Source organism: Rhinoderma darwinii, chromosome 3 (genome assembly GCF_050947455.1).
Source record: "Rhinoderma darwinii isolate aRhiDar2 chromosome 3, aRhiDar2.hap1, whole genome shotgun sequence".
Lineage (NCBI taxonomy): Eukaryota > Metazoa > Chordata > Amphibia > Anura > Rhinodermatidae > Rhinoderma > Rhinoderma darwinii.
Window position 1 is genome coordinate 31312991 of NC_134689.1, and position 14619 is coordinate 31327609.

Sequence of the window (14619 nt, forward strand, 5' to 3'; positions counted from 1 at the left end):
AAATTCCTTCTTTTTTGTTGGTGCGAAGGTCAACTGGGAATCTTATTTAGAAATGTTAACCCTTTAAGAAGGGAAATGTTCTGTATTGAAAGACTTGTATCCAGAAGGTTGAGTAGAGATTTAGATAGCTACATGAAGTAGTCCCCAGGCTTGAGTCACCTTCATTTAACCCATTCAAGAGATCAATGGTGTTAGTTTATGTCTCTTTTCGACAACAATGACCTTTTCAGTAGCTGTTTGTTATGCTGCAGCCAATCAAAAGAACAAATAATGAGCGATCAGCTGAGGGACGCACTACATTTTCTGCTACATTAGGCTGATGAGAACATCTACATTAAATCAGGAGATTTTAAACTGGCCAAATGTTAATCCCCCATACATTCAATAGTCATTTGAACAAATTCTAATTATAATAGAAAGCTAACTAAAAGCAACATTTTAAGGGCACTGATCATAACTGTGCATTTGTATTTTCTACGCAGAAAATATGTGGACACAAGCGGCCTCAAATTATCTTTCCAGTTATTATGTAGGTTGATATATAGTAACAGATTTTCTACCAGTAGCCGAAACATATATGGAAGTTAAGTAGGAAATCCAGTCCAAACAATATTCTGACCCCATGAATAGCTATAAACAAGCCGCATATTATATTTAAAAAAAAAAAGTGGTTTCCCAAAAGTGGGCAACTACATCATTCAGACATAACATTAAAACCTGTCTTATATTTCGCAGTTCCCCCTTGTGCTGCCAAAAAAGCTCGGACGTGTCGAGGCATGGACTGCGCTAGACCTCTGAAGGTGTTTAGTAGTATCTGGAACCAAGACGTTAGCAGCAGTTCATATTGTTCGAGATGTAAAACAAGGCATATTCACCTAATAAATTTCCATGCTGTTCCTGCACGGATGCTGCGGTGGTCTCCGCAGGTCTGTAAAACTTTACAGGAAGTAATGACATCCCGTTCGGCTGCAGCCAATTACCGTCCTCAGCGGTAGTGCTGGCAAGAACGACACGTAATCCCTCAGGCCAGTGATTCGCTTCAGCCGAACGGGGTGTTATCACTGGAGCGGCATAATAGGGGAGTATACATTTTTTTCTTATTTTAGGCCATACCCTGCCTGCCCTTGTTTTACATGTCCCAGACAACCCCTTAAGTCCTGTAAGTTGTTAGGTGGGGCCTGCATCGGGCTGATTTTTCCAGCACATCGCACAGATGCTCAATTGGATTAATAGCTGGGGAATTTGGAGGCCAAGTCAATACCTTAAACTCTTGTTCCTCAAACCATTCCTGAACAATTTTTGCAGTGTGGCAGGTTGCATTATCCTGCTGAAAGAGTCCACTGCCATAGGGTATGCCGTTGCCATAAAGGGCTGTACTGGGTTTGCAACAATGTTTAGGTAGGTGATACATATCAAAGTAACATCCACATGAATACCAGGACCCAGTGTTTCCCAGCAGAACATTGCCCAGAGAATCACACTGCCTCCGCCAACTTGCCTTCTTACCATAGTATATCCGAGTGCTATTTCTTTCTCAGGTTAGCGACACCCACACCCACATACCCAGTGAGTCCACTGAACTATCCAGGGATTAAGTCCGATTTTCAATAACTGGTCTATGAGCTCTTTATCTGGAACTGAGGAATGAAGTGGACTCCTAACTAAATGGATACCGCTAATTCTCTCTTCCTTTGTCTGTGTTGGTCTGAATGATAGCTAAAACAAGAAGAATTTATCCAACCTTAGCAGTAATATTAAATATCTACGCATTTATTAATGTAAATAAAGATGATTCAGAAGATGCATTTATGTGACATCATGGATTTGTTGATGATTTTTGGGAGTATTTGAAAGGCTTTCCCAAGGATAAAACACTGCAGGACACAATGGCACTAGTACAGAAACTGCGTTACAGGTTGTTACTCTCATAGATTATTTTCATAGCTGTAATAGGTTGGAGGTCATTTGTGTATAGAGCTGTAATTGTCAGTAATTACTATTAGTAGTAATGAGTCTGCACCCCCAGCCCTGGTCATACAGACACAAACAGAATGTACATGAAGCAGTTTTAAATCCATTATAAGAAACATGAACGATGACCGCCCTGCATGTGGGAGAATAGATGCACAGCCATCAAATTCTACCTCAGATGGCAGGTCAAAAGAAAAAAATGAAATGAAAAAAATGGATCATTAATGGCGCAGTGCTGCAGCCGACAGCCAATACTCACATATGGCTAATTTTAATGTGCCTAATGCCCCATGCACACGAACGTGCTTTCGCGGCGGCAAATCTCCCGAAAATCCACAGGAGAATTGCGGCCACATTCATTCCTATGGGGCCATACACACGACTGTGGTTTTCATGGTCCGTGCCTGGACAGCAGAAAGAACGGGCAAATCTTATTACGGCCATGTTCGGCGGTCCAGGCTCATTGAAAATAATATGCATGGGCCGCGAATTGCGGGTGGCTCGCGGCTGAGAGCCGACCTGAAAATCACGGCCATGCACATACAGTGAAGGAAATAAGTATTTGATCCCTTGCTGATTTTGTAAGTTTGCCCACTGTCAAAGACATGAACAGCCTAGAATTTTTAGGCTAGGTTAATTTTACCAGTGAGAGATAGATTATATTAAAAAAAAAAAAAAAACAGAAAATCACATTGTCAAAATTATATATATTTATTTGCATTGTGCACAGAGAAATAAGTATTTGATCCCTTTGGCAAACAAGACTTAATACTTGGTGGCAAAACCCTTGTTGGCAAGCACAGCAGTCAGACGTTTTTTGTAGTTGATGATGAGGTTTGCACACATGTTAGATGGAATTTTGTCCCACTCCTCTTTGCAGATCATCTGTAAATCATTAAGATTTCGAGGCTGTCGCTTGGCAACTCGGATCTTCAGCTCCCTCCATAAGTTTTCGATGGGATTAAGGTCTGGAGACTGGCTAGGCCACTCCATGACCTTAATGTGCTTCTTTTTGAGCCACTCCTTTGTTGCCTTGGCTGTATGTTTCGGGTCATTGTCGTGCTGGAAGACCCAGCCACGAGCCATTTTTAATGTCCTGGTGGAGAGGAGGTTGTCACTCAGGATTTGACGGTACATGGCTCCATCCATTCTCCCATTGATGCGGTGAAGTAGTCTTGTGCCCTTAGCAGAGAAACACCCCCAAAACATAATGTTTCCACCTCCATGCTTGACAGTGGGGACGGTGTCCTTTGGGTCATAGGCAGCATTTCTCTTCCTCCAAACACAGCAAGTTGAGTTAATGCCAAAGAGCTCAATTTTAGTCTCATCTGACAACAGCACCTTCTCCCAATCACTCTCAGAATCATCCAGATGTTCATTTGCAAACTTCAGATGGGCCTGTACATGTGCCTTCTTGAGCAGGGGGACCCTGCAGGCACTGCAGGATTTTAATCCATTACGGCGTAATGTGTTACCAATGGTTTTCTTGGTGACAGTGGTACCAACTGCCTTGAGATCATTAACAAGTTCCCCCCCGTGTAGTTTTCGGCTGAGCTCTCACCTTCCTCCGGATCAAGGATACCCCACGAGGTGAGATTTTGCATGGAGCCCCAGATGGATGTCCATTGACAGTCATTTTGTATGTCTTCCATTTTCTAACTATTGCACCAAGATTTGTCTCCTTCTCACCCAGCATCTTACTTATGGTTTTGTAGCCCATTCCAGCCTTGTGCAGGTCTATGATCTTGTCCCTGACATCCTTAGAAAGCTCTTTGGTCTTGCCCATGTTGTAGAGGTTAGAGTCAGACTGATTAATGGAGTCTGTGGACAGGAGTCTTTTATACAGGTGACCATTTAAGACAGCTGTCTTTAATGCAGGCACCAAGTTGATTTGGAGCGTGTAACTGGTCTGGAGGAGGCTGAACTCTTAATGGTTGGTAGGGGATCAAATACTTATTTCTCTGTGCAAAATGCAAATAAATATATATAATTTTGAAAGTGATTTTCTTTTTTTTTTTTTTTTTTTTTTTATATAATCTAATCTCTCACTGGTCAAAGTAACCTAGCCTAAAAATTCTAGACTGTTCAGGTCTTTGACAGTGGGCAAACTTACAAAATCAGCAAGGGATCAAATACTTCTTTCCTTCACTGTAGCTACGGTCGTGTGCATGAGGCCTAGGTCTAGATGAGTATTGTGGCATTCAATCACACAGAGTGTCTGGTTTATTAACCAGGAAGACATTTGGACTCTTCAAAAAGAGGAGTATGCCGATCTTGGGGAAGGCAATAACTCATGTCGAGAAGGGGTGGAGGGGAAACAAATGTCAGTCCCTTTAGTCCTGAGTGGAAATAACCAGCACCCTAATTGAGGGGTCTAGTTTGCAATGGGATTTCCCTTCTCTTGTGTACATCATTGTCAGGAGAGGTGGCTAACCCATACATAACAGAGCCGCTACTTAAGACCACCACCAATGGCCAATGAGGTCAAGGCACTCAAACATTTAACCACAGGGTCTCTGTCTAATTACTTTTCTAAGTCGTCAAGAATGTTTCAGAGCCAAAATTAGAGAGGTTAGTTGAATGACGTTCAGTCAGGGCATTGTTGAGAATAGAGATGAGCTTGTAAGATGTGGGAATTGTATTCCCAATCGAATAGGGTCATTGTATTGTTCTATAGTATTCATCTGGTACTGTGTCTTTAAATGCTATCATACAGCTGTATTGCAATTTGGATTAGTGGCTGTGTTGTATTCCCCCCTCTGTAGGTGGCATTTGTGTCTCGGATTAACAGGCCAAGATCTGGCAATATGAGAGAAGACAAACTACATTGGAGAAGGGTGTCTGTCTGACAATGAAGACTGTGTGTGCAGCAGTTGCAGATGGCATGGGTATAAATTAAGATGAGGTAGATACAGGCTTTTTGTCACTTAAACGTTGGCCCTGGGATGTACAGCACAGACGCCAACTTAGGTTGCTTTTCCCAGCCCACACCTGTAGGCAGCACTGTGTGTATAAAACAGCGGTGAGACTGCCAAACATTGCTCAGTGTTGGAATAGAGCTAGGAGTGACCTGAACGGTGTACTGCAAGGAGCCTAGAGGAAAGCGTGGTGGCTTTTGAGGGATTGAGCTTCTTGCCATTTCCGTTGCTGCGGTGAAATAGAGACGCACTGAATCTGAGGAAACAGCTGGAACGGAGGTGTCACGCGAGGACTTTTGAGAAGCGGGCTAGACTATCTGTTCTAGGACCTTTAGCAGCAGCAGGGTCCTGGAGAGCTGGCTATGAGGTTAGGGAAAGAAGGAAAAGGAGACTGTCAGGATAGTCGAAGTGAGTGAGCCTGTAGTGTACTGTCAAATAAGAACGGATTAGAAATAGCTGGTTCTCATACAATAAGTCTATAGGGACTCTCTTAGTTAATAGTCCCCACCAAATACAAAGGGGAGAAAGGGCCGAACTATGAAGTACACACCTACCATCTTAAGGCCTATTACTCCCAAGTAGAAAATCTGTTGGGTCCTTCCGGACACTCAGAACAAGCCAGCTATCTTGCCAGCCTGCTCCATCTGTATGTAGTTGTAACAACACGATGTTCCTCCAACACTGGGAACAATGTGTATAATACTTGTGGCCGAACTCACCGTCAAATAAACTGTACATACCGTTAAGCTGAAAGTAAAGCCAACTTCCTGCTTTGTTTTATCTTTTTCATTGGCATTCCTGTAGTTGCACTAACATCACACCATGACTACTTTACAAGCGAATGCTTTGCCCAATTCACATTTCATCAAATGGTTAAAAAAAAAAAAAAAAAAAAAAAAAAAGAAGGGGTTGTCTTCACTCAACAACCCCTTTTATCAAATAAATACAGACCGGCGATCAGCTGTTATAGCCCGGTAAATTTGCTCCCGGCCATACGTTTCCCCTGCAGTAAAACGTTAAGCTACATAATGGATATTCAAGTTAAAGAGGCTCTGTCACCAGATTTTGCAACCCCTATCTGCTATTGCAGCAGATAGGCGCTGCAATGTAGATTACAGTAACGTTTTTATTTTTAAAAAACTAGCATTTTTGGCCAAGTTATGACCATTTTCGTATTTATGCAAATGAGGCTTGCAAAAGTCCAAGTGGGTGTGTTTAAAGTAAAAGTCCAAGTGGGCGTGTATTATGTGCGTACATCGGGGCGTGTTTACTACTTTTACTAGCTGGGCGCTCTGACGAGAAGTATCATCCACTTCTCTTCAGAACGCCCAGCTTCTGGCAGTGCAGACAGCGTGTTCTCAAGAGATCACGCTGTGTCGTCACTCACAGGTCCTGCATCGTGTCAGACGAGCGAGGACACATCGGCACCAGAAGCTACAGATGATTCCGCAGCAGCATCGGCGTTTGCAGGTAAGTCGATGTAGCTACTTACCTGCAAACGCTGATGCTGCTGCAGAATCAACTGTAGGCTCTGGTGCCGACACGATGCAGGACCTGTGAGTGACGTCACAGATCTGCACTGCCAGAAGCTGGGCGTTGTGAAGAGAAGTGGATGATACTTCTCTTCTCAACGCCCAGCTAGTAAAAGTAGTAAACACGCCCCGATGTACGCACATAATACACGCCCAGTTGTACTTTTACATTTCAACACGCCCAGTTGTACTTTTTCAAGCCTCATTTGCATAAATACGAAAATGGTCATAACTTGGCTAAAAATGCTCGTTTTTTAAAAATAAAAACGTTACTGTAATCTACATTGCAGCACCTATCTGCTGCAATAGCAGATAGGGGCTGCAAAATCTGGTGACAGAGCCTCTTTAATGGACATCCAAGTAATGCATGGTTGGGCTGGTTTTCTTATTTCCAACTCACTTCTTGTTAACAGAGAGTAATCATAACTTTATATAAAATCACATGTACACAAAGGATTGACAATACTAGGAGGCACTATGAGTATAATTACAATGGAATTCTTTATTTGACAGCTCCGCAAACAGAACAAAGATTTTCATGTATCTGAAAAGTAAAAACAGTAATAGACAGACCACAAATTTGTTTATTCTTGCCATGCTGAAACAATTAAAACAAGAAACAAAAACTAAAATTTAAAAAAAAAAAAAAAAATGATTGTGCTCACAGGGTTAAAAAATTAACTAAAATAGGGTGTGGGAAGTGACAAAATATAAATTAAAAAAATATATATATATGAAATTAAAACAGGGAGAAGATAGAAAAAACTTCCCAGAGAGAAAGGTCAAAGTTCAGGATAACTTGGGAAAATACATCAAATACTTAGAAATCGAGAAAACTTCAACGATAGCTTCGGATTATACATATTCATTTACCCATCTTAAAAATAGTTACATACTTTGCCATAATATTTTCTGTCAAATTTTTTTTTGCATGGGATTTTTTTTTCATTATATATATATATAGATTTCTGTAAAGGTTTATATTAAAAAGCAACACTTTCATGTACATAAAACTGTACAAAACAAGGCAGCATCACAAGCAGGTAAATTAAATTTTTTGTGTTAGCCCCTTTCCATTGGTGGACATTGCCAATACCTCAATAGGTCAGGAGGCAAAAAGAATCAACACTAAAAATCTAAAAACAGGCTTTTGATTATTTTATTTTTTTTATACACCTTTTACGTTGTGGGCTATTTTCCACAATTTAGCATTTCGTATCAGATTACTCTGCCAAATCTAGCCACTTGAGATCCAACTTTTCCGTCACGTTCATAGTCTAACCTTTGGTTTTGGCCTCATGAAATAAATGTTGTGTTGTCATAGTGCAGGCTTAAAATTAAGAAAGTTTTTTTGATAGGGGTAAAGACCTGTTTTTTTATATTCAACATATTGCACATACATTTTAGGAAAACGGTAATATAACCGAATGAATATGGCATGTTGAATAGGGGATTGATTAAGCCCAATAAAATTAGTCTACATATTTGACACACAGTGTCACCATTTCCACAAAATAGTTAGACAAAAGCAGATTAGAACTGTGCATTTATGTAACACTATCTCAGATCTTATATGACAGAACTGACCACTTTTCAGCTTCTTTGGCTATGCTCACACTTGCTTTGTGGCTTCTTTCATAATGGAAGCCACAATGCTGTGCTGGATCCATTATATGACTTCGTGTGATGCCTGTCGCTTGGATGTAAAAAAATAGAACTACATGTAGCACTATTTTTCCTGTTAAATTTGACATAATTTGCAACAAAAGGCTCAAAACAAAGCCTTCAATGCAAATGTGAGCATAGTCTACCTGCATATATCCAGAATTTACCAAAAAACTAAATTGTGTCATCTATATGTCGGTGCACCTTTAGTCCACATATTTTCTATGCCCATACAGCACAACAGGAATGATACTTTTCAATACTTAGACCCAGAATGAAGGTCCATGCACAGAATGCTTCCATCTTAGAAGACCAAATAAAGGAACAAAGTGCTTGTGAAGTACGGGATAAGATTTCACCAGGTCACAGCTTCAACACCAAAACCCTATACCTTTTGAGTGCCATGGAACTCCTTTAAAATGGCTTTAAATGACATGCAAATGATGGACCATCATTTTAGAACAAAAGCTGGGTCACTCTATATTCCAAAATCTGCTTTTGTTCTTTCACCAAGACGAACATGCAGTGGCAAGAACTCCATCAAAGCGCAAATGATAACATAGCATAAACATATAAATAGCCATTTCTTTACAATAGACAATTGTTATACCTAGTGATGTCCGACCCCACAGGAAATCTGTGATGTACTCCTCTGGCATGGAAACACAAGGCCTTTTGTGATGAGGACTGCAATGTTACAGTGCAGTATACAAGTTAAAATGTCCCATCATGCTCTGCATGCCATCTATTCAACATTTCTTCTAGCAAGGAAGACATTAACAAGTGTACTACTTAGTTAGCCAGACAATATTCTTGACAGCCGTCTGACACATTCAGCCATCTTAGAATAGGACACCCCTGAACTGTCCAACCTGGCTCTCCACACTGTGCATAAAATGTCAAGAATGATTGCACCATAAAAATAGACTCTCCGCAAACAAGATCTCACCTTACATTAAAAACGCAGCAACAATGCTACGTGCAAGAGAAACGTATGTCCCTAAGTGTAATGCAGAGAATGTCGAGGTGAGTGAGGAATTAGATAGCAAGTGAATGGGAGACAGCAGTGGATAATTAAGATCCTACCCGGACAGAGATGGGTGTTCGAGAGGTCATATTAGATCATGTGGGAGCGTGCCACAGCTCTGACACAGTTACCCCTCACTTGCAAAGCAAAAACTGTCAATCATCCATTTTTCCAGAGGTCTCCTAGCTGACTAGATAGAAACAACGGCTTGAAAAGATGAGGTTATTAAGTAAAAACAAAGCATTTCAGACCGGTGATGTGCTAATGAGATATTAGCTTTATATAGACAGCTGCTGAGAGATAATGGAAATATAACTCTGTGCGGATTTAAGAGGACCTGTCACCTTTCCTGGCATGTCTGTTTTAGTAAAAAAATTGTATTCCCCATGAAACAAATCTGGAGAATCTTTTCTTAGAACTCTACGTTCGGACGTCGTTCTGCTATTCCTCTTAAAAATATATGAATAAATTGAGAACTTCGTGTTACCAGTTGTGGGTCTGTCCCTACACAAACTGACAATGTCCAATCAGTGCTGACAGGGAGACTGTGAAAGGACACACCTTTTTGAATAGGGTAATGGAATCACCCAGTTGTCAATTTATTCATAAAATTTAAGTCGGAATTAGAGGATTGGCAACGCAGAGTTCTAAGTAAATATGTTTCAGAATTGTTATTTCATGTGGAATACAATTATTCACTGAAATAGACAGGAGAGGTGATGGCCCACTTTAAGACGAGGTAATGAGAAATAACGAGAAAAATAAATATTGATATCTGGATTATTGTGAAATATTATCATTATCTGTGAATTCTTTTATAATTGGACCACTGTTGAGTCTGTAAGAAAATCTAGAAACATACAAAGGCAGCAGTCATTTTGAGAGTGGCTCAAGAAAACTATTAAAGAGGACCTGTCCCCTCTCCTGACAGGTCTATTTTAGTAAATAATTGTATGCCCGTGAAACAATTCAAACATTTTTCCATAGATTTCTGCATTGACATTCCTCATTTATTTAGGGATAAATTAACAACGGGATGTTACCATTCTCTTTTTCAAAGGGGTGTGTCCCTACAGAGTCCCCCTCTATCTGGATTGGACAGTGTCAGTCTGTAGGGACACACCCCCAACTGGTAACGCCCAGTTGTTAATTTATTCATAAACTTCTAGGAGGAAAACCACAATAACGGCACAACGTAGAGTTCTAAGAAAAGATGCTCCAGAATTGTAATTTCATGGGGGAATATAATTACTTACTAAAATAGGCAGTCAGGAAACGTGATACATCCGCTTTAGATTACTAGGAACTAGTGACATCACTAGTGCACAAAGTAATGCCAATAAGGCTGGGGTTACACGATGATGCCTGCTGTGAATCTACACAGGAGTCGATGTAGCCAAATTACTTACACAGAGTCTCACATTCTCAGCCTGGATCTACAGAGTAGGTGATAGAAATGCATTTATATTGTAAAGTTGTTACAAGATTAAAGTGCAGCTCCAGCTCTATGGTTTTCCCATGCTCATGAAGTGAGGAAACACACTCGGGGGTGCAGGGGGTGTAGTAGCCTAGGCAACTATATGAGGCCAAAAACCTCTCCCACAAAATTCCTATTATAATTGATCGGAGCTTTGCAGGAAAGGCTTCTGGCTATGTCCAGATACCTAGGGACACTTATAAAATTCAGGTAGTTGTGCCAAATATGTGGAGCTTTACTTGAAAATGTCAACTTACATTGTTTGTAAGATAGACATCCACTTTAGAGTAAAAAAAATTACAGACACTAAATGGGAATGGGAGTACTTTTTCTTGTAGTTTGTTTAAGTATCCTATCTTCTGATAATCTACAGTGGAATTATTATAGTATGTGCAACTGGAAGCAAACTGTCCTAACTGTACTTTAACCCAAACATTTAAAGTGAATGTCCAACACAATTTAGATTTTTTATTTAATCTCAGGACTAAAATTATGTGCTCCAAATCCCATGCATAACTATAGGCATAAATTTCTGGCTGCCGGCATCCACCAAGAGAGGAGATTAGCGGCTCACTATATAGGATTTCTACATTAGACTCAATTATAAAATATAAGTTGTGGTGGCAGGCATTCAGAATTTTAGAATTTAACTAAGACTGTGTGAAGGAAAGCAGCTGTTTTTGTGCCCAGTATCAGGACAACAGAGATTTATTTCTGTTTATATGGCGCCAATATATTCCGCAGCACTGTACAGAACTTGGCACAAAACGTTGGACCAAAAAATTACATGTTGGTAAAAGATAGACATTCACTTTATGGGTTGATCTAACAAATACTGTAGCCCAAAGCAACCAGATTCTTGCTTAATTTTTTAATTTCTACCAAAATGGAGGCTTTAATCTGGGGATTGCAATACCTACTGCACAGCGGTACACAAGGTAACTAAATAGCCACGTAAAAGACTGTAGGTATGAAGTTATAAGTGCATGAAAAGAAACCTAAAATAAAAGGTATTCCAAAATAGAGGCAAAGTAGTAGTGTTAGGTGACCAGAACAGATTGTACATGTCAGGAGGAGGTTATGTTTCACCTGCTAATATAACACCATTTAATAGTCAGAATCTGGGAATTTTACATTTTTATTTAAGAATCGCTCTTGCGGCACCAAACAATATGGATCAGTGTTATACCATATGTTGTATGAGAAAAATGAAGCTATATGTCCTTTAAATACCAGTAGTCAAATACAAAACATTTCTCTCCTCCATGCGTCAGTGTATCAAAATGGAAAAAAGAAATATAATCTTAGCAATCCAACCCTTTAAAAGTATCATGGCGTATGAGTGCCACATTTACACGTCTCCTTCGAAAGATACAAAACCTTGATTTACTAAAGTGGTTACTTTTCCCCCCTAACACATTGTAGAACCATTGAATGGTATGTTCTACTAAAAAAAAAATATATAAAAAAAAAACAAAACTTTAGATCATTCTCAGAGCCCGTGGTGCAATTTACAGTTCAAAAGTGATAACAAAAAGGGAACAACTTTCACCCAGGCAGATTATGTGCAAATTAGTATGTATTACAGAAAATATACACACAGAACTTAACCTTTCCACTCTGGTTTTAAGGATTTCTCTTTCCCATTAAATAGGAACAGGAAGTAATGCCACTGAATACACCAGCCTACATGCTCTGGTAACCAAAAAATACCAAACCTGCTGTGAGCCATTTGGCAGAGTGTAGTCAAAATTAAATTACAATAAATAAAGAAAACAAAAAAAGGGTTTCTTGCAACAATAAAAGCTGAAATCAGGCAGACTTAATCATCATTCAAAGGGATTGTATTTACAGAAGTCTACATGAAACGGCCAGTCAAACTCGCAGCTTACCCTGTTATTGATGAGTTGGATATGCAGATAGATTACAGTTTGGTCCCCATCCGGCTGTCCCTTGCAATCATCCGTACTCATTCAGTTGGCACCTTTGGTATATAATACCCCCCACCCCCTTTAAGTTTAGCCAAGGACATTTGTTGACACCTTTTTATATTTGAAAGGTCACAAGATTACTAGACCCCTTTAAAAATGGGGTCCGGAACCATAACCCGAGGGAGTTTCCTCAGGCCATTGCCTAGCCTCCATAGAGTTTGGCTCAAGGCTGAGCATTCCTCAATTTTTAGAACTAGCATGCAGTAAATTAAATCTGAAAAAAAAAATTAGGTGACATTAAACTGTATTATAAAAGTATTTATTAGATGTGATAACTTCCCTTATCTAAAACGGTTGATACTGACCTTAAAACAGCAGTTACCAACTAATTAATGGATCACTGCATGGATGTTAAGAAGATAAAGTAAGAAGTCAGCGTGACATTTTTTAGAAGTACCTTTTTAAAAAAACGAAATAAAATGAATAACTTAAATATCAAAAATATTTCTAGAGAAATTTATTGAAATTTAATTAAAAAGAAACTTCGTACCATGTATGAGACGGGAATCTGGGTATTTTTTGACACAGGTCTATGAAGCCAGATACTGAAGTATCTGAGCAGAACCTTAAGATTGAAAAGTTGTGAGTCCTTGAATAAGCCTATGTATATATAAAGAATAACCTTAAACTAAGCCTAGTGCCAAGTGTTTAACCCAAAAAAGCAAAACCTCTACCAACTGTCATTCATTCACCACAAAGAGACAGGAATTTCCCCTATAAATGAGGACATTTAACCTATGTACCAAAGGAGATGAGAGCACCAAGAACACCCTTTTTTAGGATTCTCAGACACAAAGCACAATGGCTTATAAAGTCCACCTCTGCTTTACAGTTTCTCATCTTTGGCCGAGAAACATAACGCAAGTTCCCTTTTTATATAAAAACTACATTTAAAAAAAAAAAAGAAAACTGTGCTTCCCTCTCTCTAAATCCAAGTTCTGACCTTTAGGACAATGAATTGTCTATGTAGAGGGATATTTTAAATTTTACATAGGCATAATAAAATAAAAATGGAAAAATCAAACAAAAAATAAAATAAAACACTAAAAATTAAAATAGGCATATGCCTAGAAGCAGTTGCATGGACCATAAAGCAATTGTCTTTTAGTTCCTTTCTAATAGGTCTCCTTCATTTAAAGTTAGCCTGGTTTAGGTCTGTATTTTCCAATTCTTCCTTCATTCCTTCAAGTTCATACCATGCCAAAAAAGTGAATCTCACAGGTATATCTCTCTCTTGGCAGATTGGGAAGAAGGAGTTGTGGCGTGCTGGAAATCAGCCGTTTGGGTTAGGGGGATTTCCTCCGTAGGGGAGTCCGTACATGGCTCATGGCTGTTACTGGTAAAGGCACTGTAAGTCGGTAACAGCTGGATGTTGGCCATTTTGGTGGTGCTGTTATTGTTGCCTCCGATGCGGTCCTCTGGAATTCTGGGGTTCCCATTGCCAATCTGCTCTTGACTCCCCTTGTCTTGGTAAGGCACAAAAGTGGAGAGCTTTAGGGAATTCTTGGGCCTGCGGTTGGGGGATGGCTGGCCGGGCATCCAGCAAGTATCAGAGTGTCCATATTCTGTACATTCCCGCGTGCAGTTTCCCGTCATGGCTACATCAGGCAGTGGTCTGAGATCTGAAGACCAGTAGAGAAGAAATAGAAAATATAAGTTAGTGGTTCAATTACTTAAATTCATCACTTTTAATATGACAGATCCTGTACCCCTAGAGCTGTCCTATTACAAGCTGTTTTCTCTTTGAGCTGCGAGTCATGTACTATAAGAAAATTATTTTGGGTCATATCTCAAAAGTTAAGAGTAAAATTGAGACTTAAATATCAGTATGTATTGAACATGACATAAAAAAACAAAAACTATAAAAAAAAAAAAAATCTTAAAAACACAATGAGGTGACTGTGATGGAAACAAAATGGGCAGAATATGGCTGTGAAAGAAACAAGATGATCATAGCCCACTCAAAATAAAAGCAATTATTATTATGGAATCGAAAGCCATTTCATCAGTATATTCAACACAGAGAACCTACACATGC

General features: G+C 39.5%; 1 protein-coding gene across 6 annotated transcripts in view; it reads right to left on the minus strand.

Annotated features, from left to right (window-relative positions):
• Positions 1-6920: 6920 nt before the first annotated feature.
• Positions 6921-14619, minus strand: part of PCDH1 (protocadherin 1) — a 184871-nt gene continuing 177172 nt past the window's right edge. For 4 of the 6 annotated variants that reach the window (XM_075856207.1, XM_075856205.1, XM_075856208.1 and 1 more), the window contains one exon: positions 6921-14203. In XM_075856207.1, the coding sequence (XP_075712322.1) occupies positions 13797-14203 (407 nt within the window). In that variant the 3' untranslated portion in view covers positions 6921-13796. The remainder of the gene's footprint in view (positions 14204-14619) is intronic. The other 2 variants (XM_075856209.1, XM_075856210.1) reach the window with 1 other exon arrangement.